Source organism: Mus caroli, chromosome X (genome assembly GCF_900094665.2).
Source record: "Mus caroli chromosome X, CAROLI_EIJ_v1.1, whole genome shotgun sequence".
NCBI classification, from domain to species: Eukaryota; Metazoa; Chordata; class Mammalia; order Rodentia; family Muridae; genus Mus; species Mus caroli.
Genome location: NC_034589.1, coordinates 109,371,439 through 109,390,267, shown reverse-complemented (window position 1 = coordinate 109,390,267; position 18,829 = coordinate 109,371,439). Strand labels below are relative to the sequence as shown.

Below are 18,829 nucleotides of genomic sequence, written 5' to 3'. Positions count from 1 at the left end.
CATAAGCAAGAAATAAATATAATTAAAGAGATAAGGACTGTGATTGATTTTGGGTTTTGAATTGCCACAGGAGATTTTACTAGAAACTTTAAATCTAAAGCAGTTGAATTACAGTGAGAGTGAAGTTTTGTTACATGGCTCTTAAAGTAAGCAAAGGAGCACTGATTCATTATTTTTGGAACAATCAAGGAAAAGTAAATATAATGAATATTTAGCAACATTTTGATACATGCATTATGCTTGTGTTATTGCATATATTTCTAAGAAGGTAGGTAATGCATGTGCTTATAAATGCATCCTAAAAGAAGTGTTATTAAGTACACAAATAAAACAAGAAACTCAGTCAGAAATCACAAAAGAACTCACATGATATGTACTCACTGATAAGTGGATATTAACCCAGAAACTTAGAATACCCAAGATACAAGATATAATTTGCAAAACACATGAAACTCAAGAAGAATGAAGAGCAAAGTGTGGACACTTTGCCCCTTCTTATAATTGGGAACAAAGGACCCATGAAAAGAATTGCAGAGACAAAGATTGGAGCTGAGACAAAAGGATGGATCATCTAGAGACTGCCATACCCGGTGATCCATCACGTAATCATCCCCCAAACGCTGACACCACTGCACACACTAGCAAGATGTTGCTGAAAGGACCCTGATATAGCTGTCTCTTGAGAGGCTATGCCGGGCCCTAGCAAACACAGAAGTGGATGTTCACAGTCAGCTATTGGATGGATCACAAGGCCCCCAATGGAGGAGCTAGAGAAAGTATCCAAGGAGCTAAAGGGGTCTGCAGCTCTATAGGTGGAACAACAATATGAACTAACCGTTACCCCCCCCCCCGCCCCCCAGAGCTCGTGCCTCTAGCTGCATATGTATCAGGAGATGACCTAGTCGGCCATCAGTGGAAAGAGAGGCCCGTTGGTCTTGCAAACATTTTATGCCTCAGTACAAGTGAACACCAGAGTCAAGAAGTGGGAATGGGGGGTGAGGGAAGTGGGAGGGAGGGGTTTTGGGGACTTATGGGGTAGCACTGGAAATGTAAATGAAGAAAATACCTAATTAATAAAAAAGAAAGAAATAGCCTTTAGTGGTTGTCAACACTAGCCTGCTATATCCTTGAAACCAAACTAATAACAAACATTTTACTTCATACACTGACTTTCAAAGATTAGGATTATTCATTTTCCTGTTTCATGCAACATAGATTTACCAGATGGCTTAATCACATTTTGGCTAATGATTTTGACTTTAGGCTGCATTGATTCTTTTAGTCTCTATTGAATGTTTCTGCCTCCATTTATTGTTAAGAGTGGTCTTAGATCAGCTTCCCTGATTTGTGCCAAAGATGGTGTGACAAAAGGAAGATATCATTGAAAATGCCAACTGTGAAATGAAGAGCAATCAGCAATAAAATCTTAGAGTTACCACTTGAATATAAAACAGTTAAGTGACTCTAAAATTTCAAGGAAGACCTGTAAGTGGGAAGGCTTTTCAGAAATGACATAAAATGTAGCAAAAGGTCATGCTTTGTATTCATTAATCATTGGGTAATTAAAGATATGTTGACTCTGGGAAGAGATGGAACCCTGTGATAGATAATACCTACTTATTTTAGGAAATTGACAGGGTAACATACTCTTATGACATCCATGAGCAATCCTTTGTTTAAGGAATGAATGTCACAGACTAAGAATAATATTTGAGGACCCCAACATGCTTTGTTTTTTTCTCTTCCAGATGAATTTTGGAAATATCTTTTACACCATGATCATCTTATTAGGTGCTGAAAGAGCCTTTGACAAAATACAACATACCTCCACAGTAACAGTCTTGGAAAGATAAGGAATTCAAGGCTAATCTTTAAAGATAGTAAAAGCAATATACAGCAAAACAGTCGCCAACAACAAACTAATTGGAGAGAAACTTGAAGCAATCCTACTAAAAGTAGGGACTAGAAAATGCAGTCCACTCTATTCCTATCTATTCAATATAGCAATCAAAGTTCTAGAAAGAACAATTAGACAACAAGCAGAAGTCAAAGGAATACAAATTAGAAAGAAGGAAGTCAAGATTTGCAGGTGATATGATAGTGTATTAAAGTGACTCCAAAAATTCCACAAGAGAACTCTTAAACCTGATAAACAACTTCAGAAAAGTGGCTGTATATAAATTTATCTCAAACTAGTAGCCTTCCTCTATTTAAAGGATAATCAGACTGAGAAAGAAATTAGGGAAACAACACCATTCACAATAGCCACAAATAATATAAAAGGCCTTGGTGTAACTCTAACCAAGCAAGTGAAAGATTTGTATAACAAGAACAAGTCACTGAAGAATGAAAATGAGGAAGATCTCAGAAGATGGAAAGATCTCCTATGCTCAGGGATTGGCAGGATTAATATATATATACATATACATATAATATACATATACTTATATGTGTATATATATTAATGTATATATATATATATATATATATATATATATGACGGATATAGATAGGTAGATAGATAGATAGATAGAGAGAGAGTCATCTTTCCAAAAGCAATCTAAAGATTCATTGCGATCTGCACCAAAATTCCAACTCAATTCTTCATAAAGTTAGAAAGAGCAATTTGGGGATTCATTTGGAATAAAAAAAAAAATCCCAGAATAGTGAAAAACATTCTCAACAACAAAAGAGCTTCTGGGGCATCTTTGATTTTAAGCTATACTACAGAGCAATAGAGACAAAAATGGCATGGTATTAGTACAGTGACAGGCAGGTAGATAAGTGGAATAGAATTAAAGAGTCAAAAATGAACCCACACACCTATGGTCACTTGATCTTTGACAAAGGAGCTAAAGCCATCCAGTGGAAAAAAAAGACAGCATTTTCAACAAATGGTGCTGGTTCAACTAGAGGTCAGCAAGTAGAAGAATGCAAATTGATACATTCTTATCTCCTTGTACAAAGCTCAAGTCCAAGTGGATCAAGAACCTCCCCATTAAACTAGATACATTGAAACTAGTAGAAGAGAAAGGGGGAAAGAATCTTGAACATATGGGCAGAGGGGAAAATTTCTGGAACTGAACACCAATGGCTTATGCTCTATGATCAACAATTGACAAATGGGACCTCATAAAATTGCAAAGCTTCTGTAAGGCAAGGGGCACTGTCAATAGGACAAAATGGCAACCAACATATTGGGAAAAGAGCTTTATTAATCCTACATCAAATAGAGAGCTAATATCCAATAGATACAAAGAACTCAAGAAGTTCAACTCCAGAGAATCAAAGAACTCTAATAAAAATTTGGTATAGAGATAAACAAAGAATTTTCTTTTTTTTTGTTTTTGTTTTAAAATTTTCTTTATATTTCAAATATTATCCCCTTTCTTGATTTCCCCTCCAAAAAAATCCCTATCCCCTCCCTCTCCCCCTGCTCACCAATCCACCCACTCCCACTTCCTGGCCCTGGCATTCCCCTACATTGGAGCATAGAGCCTTCACAAGGGCTTCTCCTCCCATTGATGACCAACTAGCCTATCCTGTGTTACATATGCAGCTGGAGCCATGAGTCCTACCACATGTACTATTTGGTTGGTGGTTTAGTCCCTCTGGGGTTGCTGGTTAGTTAATATTATTGTTCTTCCTATGGGGCTTCAAACCCCTTCAGCTCCTTGGGTCCTTTCTCTAGGTCTTCATTGGGGACCCTGTGGTCAATCCAATGGATGGCTTTGAGCATTCACTTCTGTATTTTTCAGGCACTGGCAGAGCCTTTTAGGAAACAGCTATATCCGGCTCCTGTCAGCAAGCACTTGTTGGCATCCACAATAGTGTCTGGGTATGGTGTTTGTATATTGGATGGATTCCCAGGTGGAACAGTCTATTTTCAAATGGAATATTGAATGTCAGAGTAGCACCTAAAGAAATGTTCAATATCCTTAGTTAATAGGGAAATGCAAATCAAAACAACCCTGAGATTCCACCTAACACCAGTCAGAAAGGCTACGATCAAAAAGTCAGGTGACAGCAGATGCTGTCAAGGATGTGGAGAAAGAGGAATACGAATACTCCTTCATTGTTGGTAGGATTTCAAGATGGTACAACTACTCTGGAAAACAGTTTGGCTGTTCTTCAGAAAATTGGACATAGTAGTACCTGAGGACCCAGCTATACCACTCCTAGGCATATACCCAAAAGATGCCCCAATATATAACAATGACATATGCTGCACCATGTTAATAGCAGCCTTATGCATAATAGTCAGAAGCAGGAAACAACCAGATGTTCTTCAGCAGAGGAATGGATACAGAAAATGTCCTACATTTACTCAATGGTGTAGTACTCATCTCTTAAAAACAATGAATTTATGAATTTCTTAGGCAAATGGATAGAACTAGAATATATCATNCTGAGTGAGGTAACTCATTCACAAAAGAACACATATGGTATGCCCTCACCAATAAGTGGACATTAATTATTCCAAAAGCTTAGAAGCTTAGACAATTCTCAGACCACATGAAGCTCAAGAACAAAGACCAAAGTGTGGGTATTTTGTTCCTTCACAAAATGGGACATTACCTCTTAACAACCACCAATCAGGAGAAAAGCATAAGTTAAGCTTATGGTTAGGATGCAAGAACCAGCCAATTCTGTTAAAGAGCAAATAAAATGTTGTAATGAATCACACCCCAATCAGATATGTGCCAGTCTACACAATTCTTTCTTGTCTCTACAAATACCTGCTTAAAATTAGACTCTGGGCTGCACCCTCCAGTTCTGCTGTGTCAGAGACAGCAGTGTGAGCCCAATCTTGAGCTTGTAAATAAAGACCCTAGTGTGATTACATTGGAGTTGGATTCTTAGTGTTTTCTTTTTTTTGGGGGGGGGGGTGCAACAGGTAAAACATCACTAAAGTATAGATATGGTATATTTGCAATATTGTGTTTCTCATGACATATTCATATCTAACTACAAATTTACAGTAACATTTAGTATGATTTTATTGAAATTTGGAGGAAACTTCAGATTTTTTTGTTGAGCAGAATCTCTAGAAACCCCTATTGTACCTTTCTCTAGCTCTCTGTTTTCTTTATCACGATCTGTTTTAATTTGCGTCCAGAAACAATACTCAGCAGAAATTGATGTTAAGGGAGTTGCAAACATCATCTTGGTTCAGTTGATGACACAATACAGATAAATACCTTGATATTTCAATGATCCAAATGATGGTTAAATCTCTTCCTGAAAATGTTTCTTATTGAAGTACATATTTTTGTATTAAATTTTGCAGTGTAATGTTGTCATACTAAATTTATTGATCATGAGATGTTGTTTCAGATGAGTTATTGATATTGTATAGTTTTAGAATTTCAAATTATAAACCTTTACACTGCTTTAACTTAATTTCCAGAAAAGTTGCAAGAATGATGTTTAAAATCATAAAAGTTGTTAAAACCACAACCACAAATGAGACACAGATATTTCCAGTTATTGTTGTCTGTTATGATTACTAGCCTCAGCTTATGACGATTTCTCCAAGAATCTTTAAAAACATTTCTATGGACAGTATTCTGGGTTTGGAACTGTGGCATGTAGAATCTTGGCCTCACAGAAAGATGGTTTCCATTCTTGTTTTGATATAACTTAGAAGTTTTTCTTTGAGTCAGTCTTTCAAAAAGTGGATGATAGTAGTATACTCTCAAAGGCCTTCCAAAGACGATGTTCCTTTGGAGATTGATGATATTTTGGTGATCAAGAATGGCTACATATTTTTGTTTTACAGATGCATTATGTTGGTGACATTCTGGCTGAGAGCAATTTCTGCTGCACAGCAGGTGAATAATCATCCTACTTATCTCATTAATAGTAAAGAATGGGACTCGCCACATAAGAAAACAGGGATGGATCATCTTGTCAAGTATGGGGGTGTGGAAGCAATCATTTTCTGTCATCTCCACTTCCCCTAGATGGAACATCATTTTATCAGATAAGGTCTTCTTTTCATGGAGTTGTGGTTGTGGTTGTGGTATACTCAGATAGATAATTCTACATAATATTAACCTAGGAACAGACAACTTTTTAGGAATGGGTATCCGAATTGGAAGAGAGTCTTCTATTAATTCTTCATCTGGGGGATCATTTTGAGTCTTCTCTGCTTCAGATTGGCTGTTTTGTACTGTCTGGAAATCCATATCCTCCTGGGAACTTATCGAGCTTGGCTCCATGCCGGATAGATTGGTTTCCACCTGAGAAATGTTGGTATCAGGAAGTGGATGTTCTTTCTCATCCTCACAGGCATTTGGTGGTTCATTTTCTTCATTTTTGAGAGTATTTTCAGATGGATCACTTCCTTGATTAGTAGAAGTCATTCTAGATGCTATGGGGAATGGGGGAGGGAGATAAAGATCTATTAAACTAAAGAATGTTTCACTTTCAAATAAGCCAGTAGTTTAGGTTTTCAGAAAGCATGTCGATGTGTTGTTATTTTCTGCTCTTCTCTATAACTCTAAACATTTTATCACTCATAAACTCAAAAACATAAAATAAGAAAAATATTAAATCGTAAGATCAACATAATCTCTTATGAAGTATGCCTTCTCATTGTTTATTTTCAAAATGTATATAAACCTTAAATAGTGTATCTTTGTCCTCAGATTTTTAATGAATGTACCCTACTTGTTAGTGTTTATGTAATTATGTACAGAAAATATAGTTTTTCCGTTTTAGATGTCAAATTTAATAGAACTTAACCAAATAAAATAGATCTTTTTGGGTAACAGGCGTAAGTGTTTATTGATATTGGTCTCTGAATTGAGACCAATCTAAAAGGACATTTCATGAAGATATATGTTTGTGAGAAAATTACGGATCTTTTATGATAGAATGCTTGTGATCAAATTTAATTACATTTTCCTGTGGAATTTTCTATCCTTTTTTTACTTCCTTTCTTCCTTTTGTCCTTCCTTTCTTCTCTACTTTGATTTTAGTGTGTTCTTTTAAATTATATGCATACAGAAAAGGACAACTGGGGATTGTGAAAAAAGAAAAAGAAAAAGAAAGGCAGTGAAAGAAAGAGAATTGAAAGAAGTTAAACCCAGATTTTTAGTTAATTGATTAGAATAACTTCCAAATGTATCACTCACTTGGCAATTATATTGCCTTGTTTTTCCTCAAGATAATGTTTACTTCAGGCCAGTTTTATGGCTGATAATATCAAATTAATCTGTCTACTTACTACTGTATACTGCCCTCTCTTTCCTTATTCTTTCTGATGTTGTTTACCTCCTGAAATATTTTCAGTACACCCTTAATTTCTGAATACTGTGTATCCAATTATCTTATCTGAATTGACTATGGATAATCTCAGTTTGGTGGTTTCTTCAAAGCAGAAAGAAAAATACAAATATTACCCATTTACTTATTTAAAATGCATTTATGTATTTTTGAGACCTTCAAATATATATACAATGATTTTAGATAATTTATGCCACCCTATTCTTCCTCTAACTTCTCCCAGGCACTCCCAAGTCTCTTGTCCATATTTGCATCCTATTCTTCATTTTCTTTATAGTGCAGTTAGTTGAATTTGTGCTACCAGGATGCATATGGGTGTATGACTTGCAAGACAACTTACTTAAATATGAGCAAACTATGAGACACCCTAGAACTGAAGAAAATAAACTTTCTCTCCCACCTACAGAACACAATATTCATAGTAGCAAAAGATGTTATAAACTGCTAGGAAGGAAAAATTATCAGTTGTTCTACTTGCTGTTAATGCAAAAATGTTTAGCCAAAAATAACAACCACTGTGACAAGATATGCCCATTGACACATTGGTGACATGATTGCTATGAGGTTAATCAACAAGTTTCTCATTGTAACTTATATCCATTACTATAAATCTGGTGAGCAACTCGTGGATGGTTAGATCACCCATTCTAGGAAGAATCTGCTACTATTTTTTTTCATTCTTTTTGCTAACCAGACATTGAAAAAACAAATTACTTTCTACAGTACCCATAAATTAGAGCAGTCCTCATCCTTCATCAGGAAAGTTTCTCATCGTAGTAGACAAGGGTTAAAACAGAGACTCACAACTAGAGTGTAGAAAATAATTGGACTACTGACCCCAATAAGAGGAATCTATATCATCTTCTTCTTATCAGGATCAGTAACCATTTTGTAAGAGGTGGTGCAAAGATAGCAATAGTCAGAATTTAGGGAGGAATTCTTTGAAAAAGTGTCTTCTGCCCTTTGCTATCATGAGCTCACCACAGCTGAGACCAGCTATATAAAACATGGACAATATCAACAAACCAGTTCCAATTCATCTAGAGTCCCTACCTCCAGCTAAGAGATTTTGATTTGTTTTTCGATTTAAAAAAAAAGTGATGGGTAAAGAAAAATATAACTATTCTGATATCAATTCTATGGAAATTTATGAAATAATCAGGCTTCCATTTCTTTTCATGATTACTTTTCATGAGCTACCCTAGATAAAATTTATGCATAGGTCAGTTGTATTTTATGGATTATTGCTAATAAAAGACAAAGAAGTTCAGATGGGACCTTTATAGCCAGACTTCATCTCTACTGATAAATGTACCTTCTCTAACCATTCAACAGATATTGTATGTACTGATAGACTTGAGTTTATATTTCATGGTTATCTTTTCCTTCAAATTAAGCTTTAATTAAAAAGTATTTTGAACGTTTGATATTAAAGCAAGAATTATTTTTTCTATCAGAAGCATTTGACATTATTTAGAAATTAATATGTGTAATGATATTCAATTTTATATTTGTAACTACATAGTGCTGTTTTAATACTATGAAGATATATCTATTAATTTTCTATAATATTTCTATTACTTTTCTAAAATATTTAAGCAATCTCCATATCTACTTCTTTTCAGTGTAACAGTTCATGATTCTACTTTTTTCATCCTAATTTTTGTCTTTATTATTTATTGATAAATATGAAAGTTAGAGCAGCAAGCACACTTACCTACTGAGGCATTTTTGCCTCTTAGTATCTTAATTTCATTGATGTCTTTTTTACTTCTTACTTAAGCATTCCAACTTGAGAGCCTACTCCTAATTCTCTAATCTACTTTTAAAAATCTCCTGTTCAGAGTTTCCAAACTGATAAACTTTTTTGAGTTTTAACAGTTCCATATTCATCATTTAAGGAAGAAAAAAAACTCTATCAAAATACCTTGGTATTAACAATTAAAATTATACCTAAGATAAAGCAATAAATAGAATCCATATTTTTTAGAAAAAGTTTGAAATAACTCACCAGTTTGAAAACAGAATGACTTTATATGTTTTACTGAGGATGAGCTCCAGCAACTGGGAAAGAACTTCACTTTCTTGGTTTTCTATAGATCTCGTTTAATAGATCCTTAAATCAAATTAAAAAAAAATCATAAAACAGAAGAAAAGTCAATTTCTACAACTTCCTCCCCTAGAGTGGTGCTTTAACTGATTGGATTGTTTGCTTGATTTGCTTTCTTATATTCGTCAAAATTTTTAGATTCATTGTTCCTTTTTATCTTTGAAGTGGCATTTCCATATGAATATAAATGATAAGTTTTCATATGTTCAGAAATATATCACAGATATTTATTCTACTATACTACAATAAAAATCAAGGGAGTATATGTCATATAAAAAGACTGACTTATGGAAAGAAGTCAAATCAAATACCATGTCCAAAAGATATTGTATCTTGAGGGCCCTCTAGCCCTTCTTCCATTTCTGTAATCTTCCATTCTTCACAGGTTAGTTCCATTCTTTTGTGACTATCTGCCAAGAACAGGCTAAAGGTCCACTCTTTTACAGAAATCTCACAGCTACCACACTCGGCAGGAATCCAGGTAAGTTACTACCTGTACTTCCTTCCCTTCTTCCTCTCTGTTGAGTCCTTCCTAGGATATTACTATATCCCACCACTGTTGCCTACCTAATCCGATCTTCACAGCCTATCACCATCCTCTTGGGGTTTGCTACCACACATAGTATTGATACACACTCCCCATAGTTCTACTTTCACCATATTTTTATGATTTCTTAATGACTTCAGACCCTCTTTTAGGAATCTCATAGTTATCACACTTCACAGGCAAACACATATGCTACATGTGCTAACAGAAGTCTTCCAGTCAAAAGCTAGACAATCTGGGAGTTAAATAACATAATGCATCAAGTGGACTTAACACACATATGCAGGACTTTCCACTCATACAGTGAGGAACACACTATGTTTCCATCACGTGATGGAACTTTCTTCAAAATTGATGGCTTATTAGGGCAATGAGGAATGAATAGAGACTGGACTTTTAAAAGCATTTGGTAATCTATCTTAACACTGTGAATTAAAGTAGAATATCAATAATAATAGAAACAGCAGTAAGTATACACATTCATGGAAGCTAAACAAGTCAATACTGAATGAAAACTAGGTAAAGAAAAAAGGTAAGTTGAAATTTTAACATTTTAAGAAATTGAATGAAAATGAAATCCCAACATACCAAAATGCATAGTGCAGGTATTTTTAGGAGGAGAGAAGTCATAACATACACTGTTCACAATGAAAACCAACAGAGATCTCTAAATAATAATGGTATAATTAAAAGATTTAGAAAAATAAGAGATAAATACCTCAAAAACAGCAGATGAGGATATATAACTAAATTAACTTAAAAATACTGACATGAACAGATATAGAATAAGTGAAAGAAAGAGTGGCTCTGAAAAAAAATCAAGACAGACAAATCTTCAGCCAAGTTAAGCAAAATCAAAATTTATAAAAATTAGAGATGCCAGTGCCTGGCAAATACAGAAGTAAATGCTCACAGTCATCTATTCGATAGAACACAGGGCCCTAATGAAGGAGCTAGAGAAAGTACCAAAGGAGCTAAAGGGGTCTGCAATCCTATAGGAGGAACAACACTATGAACTAATCAGTACCCCCAGAGCTGTATCTCTAGTTGCATATGTAGCAGAGGATGGCCTAGTTGCCCATCAATGGGAGGAGAGACCCTTGGTCTTGTGATGATTATATGCCTCAGTAAAAGGGAATGCCAGGGTCAGGCACCTGGAGTGGGTGGGTTGGGGAGTAGAGCAAAGGGAGGGTATAGGGGACTTTTGGAGAGGAAACAAGGAAAGGGGATAGCATCTTACTTGTAAATGAAGAGAATATCTAATAAAGAAAAGAGAAAAGTGAGAAGATGATATAGTTATATACTAATCTTAAAAATAAAATAAAAAATAATATTCCTTTTTTCTTTTTTCCCCACTTGTTTATTAGATATTTTCTTCATTTACATTTCAAATGCTATCCTGAAAGTCCCCTATACCCTCCCCACCATGCTGCTCCTCTACCCACTCACTCCCACTTCTTGGCCCTGGCATTCCCTTGTACTGGGACATATAAAGTTTGCTAGACCAAGGGGCCTCTGTTCCAAATGATGGTCAACTAGGCCATCTTCTGCTACATATGCAGCTAGAGACACAAGCTCTTGGGGGTACTGATTAGTTCATAGTGTTGTTACACCTATAGGGTTGCAGAGCCCTTCAGCTCTTGGTAACTTTCTCTAGCTCCTATATTGTGGACCCTGTGTTCCATCCAATAGAAGACTGTGAGCATCCACTTCTGTATTTGCCAGGCACTGGCAAAGCCTCAGAGGAGACAGCTATATCAGGGTCCCTTCAGCAAAATCTTGCTGGCATATGCAATAGAGTCTGCATATGGCGGCTGATTATGGGATGGACCCCCAGGTGGGGCAGTCTCTGAATGGTCCACCATTTCGTCTTAGCTCCAAACATTGTCTCTGAAACTTCTTTCATGGTTATTTTATTCCATATTCTACGGAGGCATGAAGTATCCATGCATTGGTCTTTCTCCTTGATTTTCTTGTGGTTTGGAAGTTGTATCTTGGGTATTCTAGGTTTCTGGGCTAATATCCACTTATCAGTAAGTGCATATCAAGTGACTTCTTTTGTGATTGGGTTATCTCACTCAGGATGATATCCTCCAGATACATCCATTTACCCAACAATTGGTCAAGGAAGAAATAAAGAAAGGAATTAAAGACTTTTTAGAGTTTAATGAAATAAAGCCACAACATTCCCAAACTTATGGGACACAACGAAAGCAGTCCTAAGAGGAAAACTCATAGCCCTGAGTGCCTCCAAAAAGAAACTACAGAGAGCATACACTAGCAGTCTGACAGCATACCTAGAAGCTATAGAACAAAAGGAAGCAAATTCACCCAACAGGCATAGACCTCAGGAAATAATCAAACTTAGGGCTGAAATCAACTAAGTGGAAACAAAAAGAACTATTCAAAGAATCAACCAAATCAGGAGCTAGTTCTTTGAGAAAAACAAGAAGATAGATAAACCCTTAGTCAGACACACTAGAGGGTACTGGGACAGTATCCTAATTAACAAAATCAGAAATGAAAAAGGGGACATAACAACATATCCTGAGGAAATCCAAAACATCATCAGATCCTACTACAACATGCTATACTCAACAAAACTAGAAAACCTGGATGAAATGGACAACTTTCTAGACAGATACCAGGTACCCAATTTAAATCAGGACCAGATTAACGATCTAAACAGTCCCATTTTGCCTAAAGAAATAGAAGCAACCTTCAATAATCTCCCAGTTAAAAAAGCCCAGGACCAGATGGGTTTAGTGCAGAGTTTTATCAGACCTTCAAAGAAGACCTAATTTTCACTCTACTCAAAGTATTCCACAAAATAGAAACAGAAGGTACTCTACCCAATTCATTCTATGAAGCCACAATTACTCTCATACCTAAACCACATAAAGACCCAACAAATATAGAGAACTTCAGAATAATTTCCCTTATGAATATCGATGCAAAAATACTCAATAAAATCCTCACAAACTGAATCCAAGAACACATCAAAACATTCATCCATCATTACCAAGTAGGTTTCATCCCAGGGATGCAGGGATGGTTTAAAATACAGAAATCCATCAATGTAATCCACTATATACACAAACTCAAAGACAAAAATTACAGGATCATCTCGTTAGATGCTGAGAAAGTATTTGACAAAATACAATACCCCTTCATAATAAAAATCATGGAAAGATCAGGAATTCAAGGCCCATATCTAAACATAATGAAAGCAATATACAGCAAACCAGTGGCCAACATCAATCCCACTAAAATCAGGGACTAGACAAGGCTGCCCACTTTCTTTCTACCTATTCAATATAGTACTTGAAGTCCTATCCAGGGCAACTCGTCAACAAAGGGAGATCACGGGGATACAATTTGGAAAGGAAGAAGTCAAAATATCACTGTTTGCTGATGATATGATAGTATATATAAGTGACCCTAAAAATTCCACCAGAGAACTCCTAAACCTGATAAACAGCTTCAGTGAAGTAGCTGGATATAAAATTAACTCAAACAAATCAGTTGCCTTTCTCTACACAAAGGATAAACGGGATGAGAAAGAAATTAGGGAAACAACGCCCTTCACAATAGTCACAAATAATATAAAATATTTTGGTGTGACTCTAACCAAGGAAGTGAAAGATCTGTATGATAAGAACTTCAAGTCTCTGAAGAAAGAAATTGAAGAAGATCTCAGATGATGGAAAAATAATATTTCAAAAAACAAAAAGAAAAAAAAAGAATTAGAGATGAAATGAGAAACATTACAATAGATACATAGGTAATTGAGAAAATCATTTTTTCAATGAAACACATTTTCTGTATGCATTCTTCCATTGTGGGACATCTGAGTGTTTCCAGCTTTTGGCTGTCACAAATAAGGCTACTGTGAACATAGTGGACCACATGCCCCTGTTCATGGTGGGCATTTTTTACATATATGGCCAAAAGAAGTATAGCTGGGTCTTCAGGCAGATATATTTCTAATTTTCTGAGGAACCTCTAGATTGATTTCCAGAGTGGTTGTTCCAGTTTGCAACCCAACCAACAATGGAGGAGTATTCTTCTTTCTCCATATCTTTGCCAGCATGTGTTGTCACCTGATTTTTTTGATCTTAGCCATTCTGATTGGTGTGAGGTGGAATCTCAGCATTAAAAATCTGTATTCTTCCAAACTGAAAAGACTAAGAGAAATGAATGAATTAATGATATATCAAAGTTTACTCAAGGTAAAACAATTTAAACAGACCCATACTCCCAGTGGATTAAAAGTATTTAAATTCTCTCAACAAAAACAATAACAACAAATCCAAACCAAACAAAAACAAGTCAAACAAACAATAATGACAACAGCCACAACTACCACTGCCACCACCACCACCACCACCACCACCACCACCACCACCACCACCACCACCGCTACAACAACAAAAACAGGCCCAGTGAGTATAATTCAGAATAAAACTTGAATGAGGAACAAATTGCAAATTTACTCTAATTATTGCATGAAATAAAAACTTAAGTTCATTTTCTTTTCTTTTCTTTCTTTCTTTCTTTCTTTTTTTTTTTTTTAATGAAGCCACTACCGATGTGATCTTAAGCCATATGGGCTCAACAAAAAATAAAGAAAAAAAGCATATAGACAAATATATCTTATGAACAGAGATGCAAAAATTCTCATTAAATACTTGCAAGTCAATTTCAAAAATATTATCAAAAAGATCATCAAAAAGATTATCTACCATGGTCAAGTTGTTTTCATTTTAGAACTGTATGAATTGTTCTTATAAATATCAATAAATGCAATCTACCACATAAAGAGATGAAAAGATGGAAACTAAATGACCATTTAATTACATGCAGAAAAGGCTTTTAACAAAAATCCAACATCAACATCACTTAGTGATGAAAAACCTAGAGAAACTATGAATATGACAGCCATTACTTAATAAGCAAAATTTACAATAAAATGCACAGTCAATATCATTGTAAATGGAGAGAAGCTTAAACAAGTTTCACTGGAACCAGGAATGAGATAAATAAGCCCAATTTCTTCATACTTATTCAAAATGGTACTTGAAGTCTTAGAGCAATAGCACAGCTGAAGGAGTTCAAAGTGATATAAACAAGAAAGTATAGAATCAGAGTCACTTTATTTGAAGACAATATGATTTTATACATAAATAATCCAAAAGACTCCACCAGAAAACTTATGCAGGTGATAAATACTTTCAGTAAAGTGGAAAAATACAAAATTAACACGTAAAAAGTATTACCCAGCTGCATATGTAGCAGAATATGGCCTAGTTGGTCATCAGTGGGAGGAGAAGCTCTTGGTCCTGTGAAGGATCTATGCCCCAGTGTAGGGGAATGCCAGGGCCAAGAAGCAGGTGTGGGTGGGTTGAGGAGCAGGGGGAGGGGTGAAGGGATAGGGGGTTTTTCGAGGGGAAGCCAGGAAAGTGACAACATTTGAAATGTAAATAGATAAATAAATGTCTAATAAAAAACAAGTAGTTCCCTTCCTACACACAAATGGCACTGAGAAAGATATCAGGTCAGCAATACCTTTCACAATAGCCTTGAAAGAAAAGAAAGGTCTTAGAATAAGTCTATCCAAACAAATAGAAGACTTGTAGATTATATTCCTTACGCAACAAAGAAAGAAATCGAAACAGGCATCAGAAGATAGAAAGTCCTCCAATGGCATTCATCAATAGGATTACATAAGACTACACAGAGACTGTGACAGCATATACAAGACCAGTACAAGTGCATTTCAGACAAACACCAGCAGGGAGAAAGGAAAATGTACACGAATGTACATCTAATCATGACATTGTTTGCAACTGATAGCTTCTGAGAGAGAAAAATCACTTATTTTCAACTAAGTAACTCTGGGTATCAAGCATACTCTAGATACAGTTAGCCAAAAAACAAGACTGTAGGATGTGTGAGTGTGTGTGTGTGTGTGTCTGTGCACACACATGCATGCTTTTATTTGGTTTAATATTACAGAGAAACAACATGAATTTGTGTATGTGGGGGCTGGATCTGGTATAAGTTGGAAGAGGNTTTTTTTTTTTTTTAATGAAGCCACTACCGATGTGATCTTAAGCCATATGGGCTCAACAAAAAATAAAGAAAAAAAGCATATAGACAAATATATCTTATGAACAGAGATGCAAAAATTCTCATTAAATACTTGCAAGTCAATTTCAAAAATATTATCAAAAAGATCATCAAAAAGATTATCTACCATGGTCAAGTTGTTTTCATTTTAGAACTGTATGAATTGTTCTTATAAATATCAATAAATGCAATCTACCACATAAAGAGATGAAAAGATGGAAACTAAATGACCATTTAATTACATGCAGAAAAGGCTTTTAACAAAAATCCAACATCAACATCACTTAGTGATGAAAAACCTAGAGAAACTATGAATATGACAGCCATTACTTAATAAGCAAAATTTACAATAAAATGCACAGTCAATATCATTGTAAATGGAGAGAAGCTTAAACAAGTTTCACTGGAACCAGGAATGAGATAAATAAGCCCAATTTCTTCATACTTATTCAAAATGGTACTTGAAGTCTTAGAGCAATAGCACAGCTGAAGGAGTTCAAAGTGATATAAACAAGAAAGTATAGAATCAGAGTCACTTTATTTGAAGACAATATGATTTTATACATAAATAATCCAAAAGACTCCACCAGAAAACTTATGCAGGTGATAAATACTTTCAGTAAAGTGGAAAAATACAAAATTAACACGTAAAAAGTATTACCCAGCTGCATATGTAGCAGAATATGGCCTAGTTGGTCATCAGTGGGAGGAGAAGCTCTTGGTCCTGTGAAGGATCTATGCCCCAGTGTAGGGGAATGCCAGGGCCAAGAAGCAGGTGTGGGTGGGTTGAGGAGCAGGGGGAGGGGTGAAGGGATAGGGGGTTTTTCGAGGGGAAGCCAGGAAAGTGACAACATTTGAAATGTAAATAGATAAATAAATGTCTAATAAAAAACAAGTAGTTCCCTTCCTACACACAAATGGCACTGAGAAAGATATCAGGTCAGCAATACCTTTCACAATAGCCTTGAAAGAAAAGAAAGGTCTTAGAATAAGTCTATCCAAACAAATAGAAGACTTGTAGATTATATTCCTTACGCAACAAAGAAAGAAATCGAAACAGGCATCAGAAGATAGAAAGTCCTCCAATGGCATTCATCAATAGGATTACATAAGACTACACAGAGACTGTGACAGCATATACAAGACCAGTACAAGTGCATTTCAGACAAACACCAGCAGGGAGAAAGGAAAATGTACACGAATGTACATCTAATCATGACATTGTTTGCAACTGATAGCTTCTGAGAGAGAAAAATCACTTATTTTCAACTAAGTAACTCTGGGTATCAAGCATACTCTAGATACAGTTAGCCAAAAAACAAGACTGTAGGATGTGTGAGTGTGTGTGTGTGTGTCTGTGCACACACATGCATGCTTTTATTTGGTTTAATATTACAGAGAAACAACATGAATTTGTGTATGTGGGGGCTGGATCTGGTATAAGTTGGAAGAGGGTAAAGAAGTATGAAAGGCAAACTATCTCAATGGGATTGCTAAATAATTTAATCTTCACACTTAATTGTGGGTTTATATTTTAAAACAAGAATCAATTATCTTATCATATTTCCCAATAACTTAGAAAATTAATGTTGGCTTAATTGAAAAATATATTCTGATGTTACTCTTCTGTATGATGATATTTTTATTTGGTGTTCTCTAATAATGTATATAAATTTATATTGTAATATATATATATATATATATATACATATATATATCACACACACACACACACATATATATGTGTGTGTGTAAACTAACATTATAGATTCTCATGTATTTCAGAAAAATATTTTATAGTATAAACTATATATATACATATAAAATTTCCATTAAAATATTTAAAATGTTATATGTGACATGATAAGTGTTAATATGTTGAAAAGCTTTCAAGAAACCACTATGTAATATGGAATATTGATACATATATGAAATCCCAGAAATTGGAAGGCTGAGACAAGAGGATGACTTCATGTTCAACGCCAGCATATTCTTTATAGTAAGTACCAGGTTGGCTGTTAATATGTAGTGAGATCCTCTTCTCTCTTCCCACCCCCCACCTCTCTCACACACACGCACACACACACACACACACACACACACACACACACACACATATTATCTGAAATGATTATATTAAAAATTAAAATGCTTAAAGTTTGATAATTAGCTTGCTAAAGAAATATAATATTGGTGCTTTAGTTACTAGAAGCTCCCAGGGGTCCGGGTTAGTTGACACTGTTGCCATTCCCTTCAGTTCCTTCAGTAGTTTCAGTAATGCCCAGGGTGGTCTCAGACCCACCCAACCCCTGGCAAATAAGTAGCAGAGGATAGCCTTATCTGTCTTCAGTAGGAAACTATGTGCCTAATCCCATAGAGATTTGATGCTCCAGGGAAGAGGGTTGGGTACAGATTCCCTCTCAGAAGGAAAGAAGGTAAAAGGGGGACCTTTCTGGGAAAGAGGACTGAGAGGGGGCAATATTTTGGATGTAAATAAAATAATTAATAAAAATTTAAAAAAACATCTTGTTATATTATAAAAGAAATATATTACACATTGTATTTTAGATGATTATTTTCTTTTTTTTTCAGGTTTTTTTTTTAATTAGGTATTTTCCTCAATTACATTTCCAATGCTATCAAAAAAGTCCCCAATACACTCCCCCCGAGTCCCTCACCCACCCACCCCNACCCCTTGGCCCTGGCATTCCCCTGTACTGGGGCATATAAAGTTGGCAAGTCCAATG

The 18,829-nt window shown here is 35.4% G+C and overlaps 1 protein-coding gene across 1 annotated transcript in view; it reads right to left on the bottom strand.

Annotated features, from left to right (window-relative positions):
- Positions 1-4,978: 4,978 nt before the first annotated feature.
- Cpxcr1 (CPX chromosome region candidate 1) overlaps positions 4,979-18,829 on the bottom strand; it is a 28,664-nt gene continuing 14,813 nt past the window's right edge. The window contains exons 2-3 of the mRNA XM_021153748.1: positions 9,305-9,409; positions 4,979-6,376 (exon numbers count right to left, since the gene is read on the bottom strand). Of these exons, the coding sequence (XP_021009407.1) occupies positions 5,400-6,368 (969 nt within the window). The 5' untranslated portion in view covers positions 6,369-6,376; positions 9,305-9,409 and the 3' untranslated portion in view covers positions 4,979-5,399. The remainder of the gene's footprint in view (positions 6,377-9,304; positions 9,410-18,829) is intronic.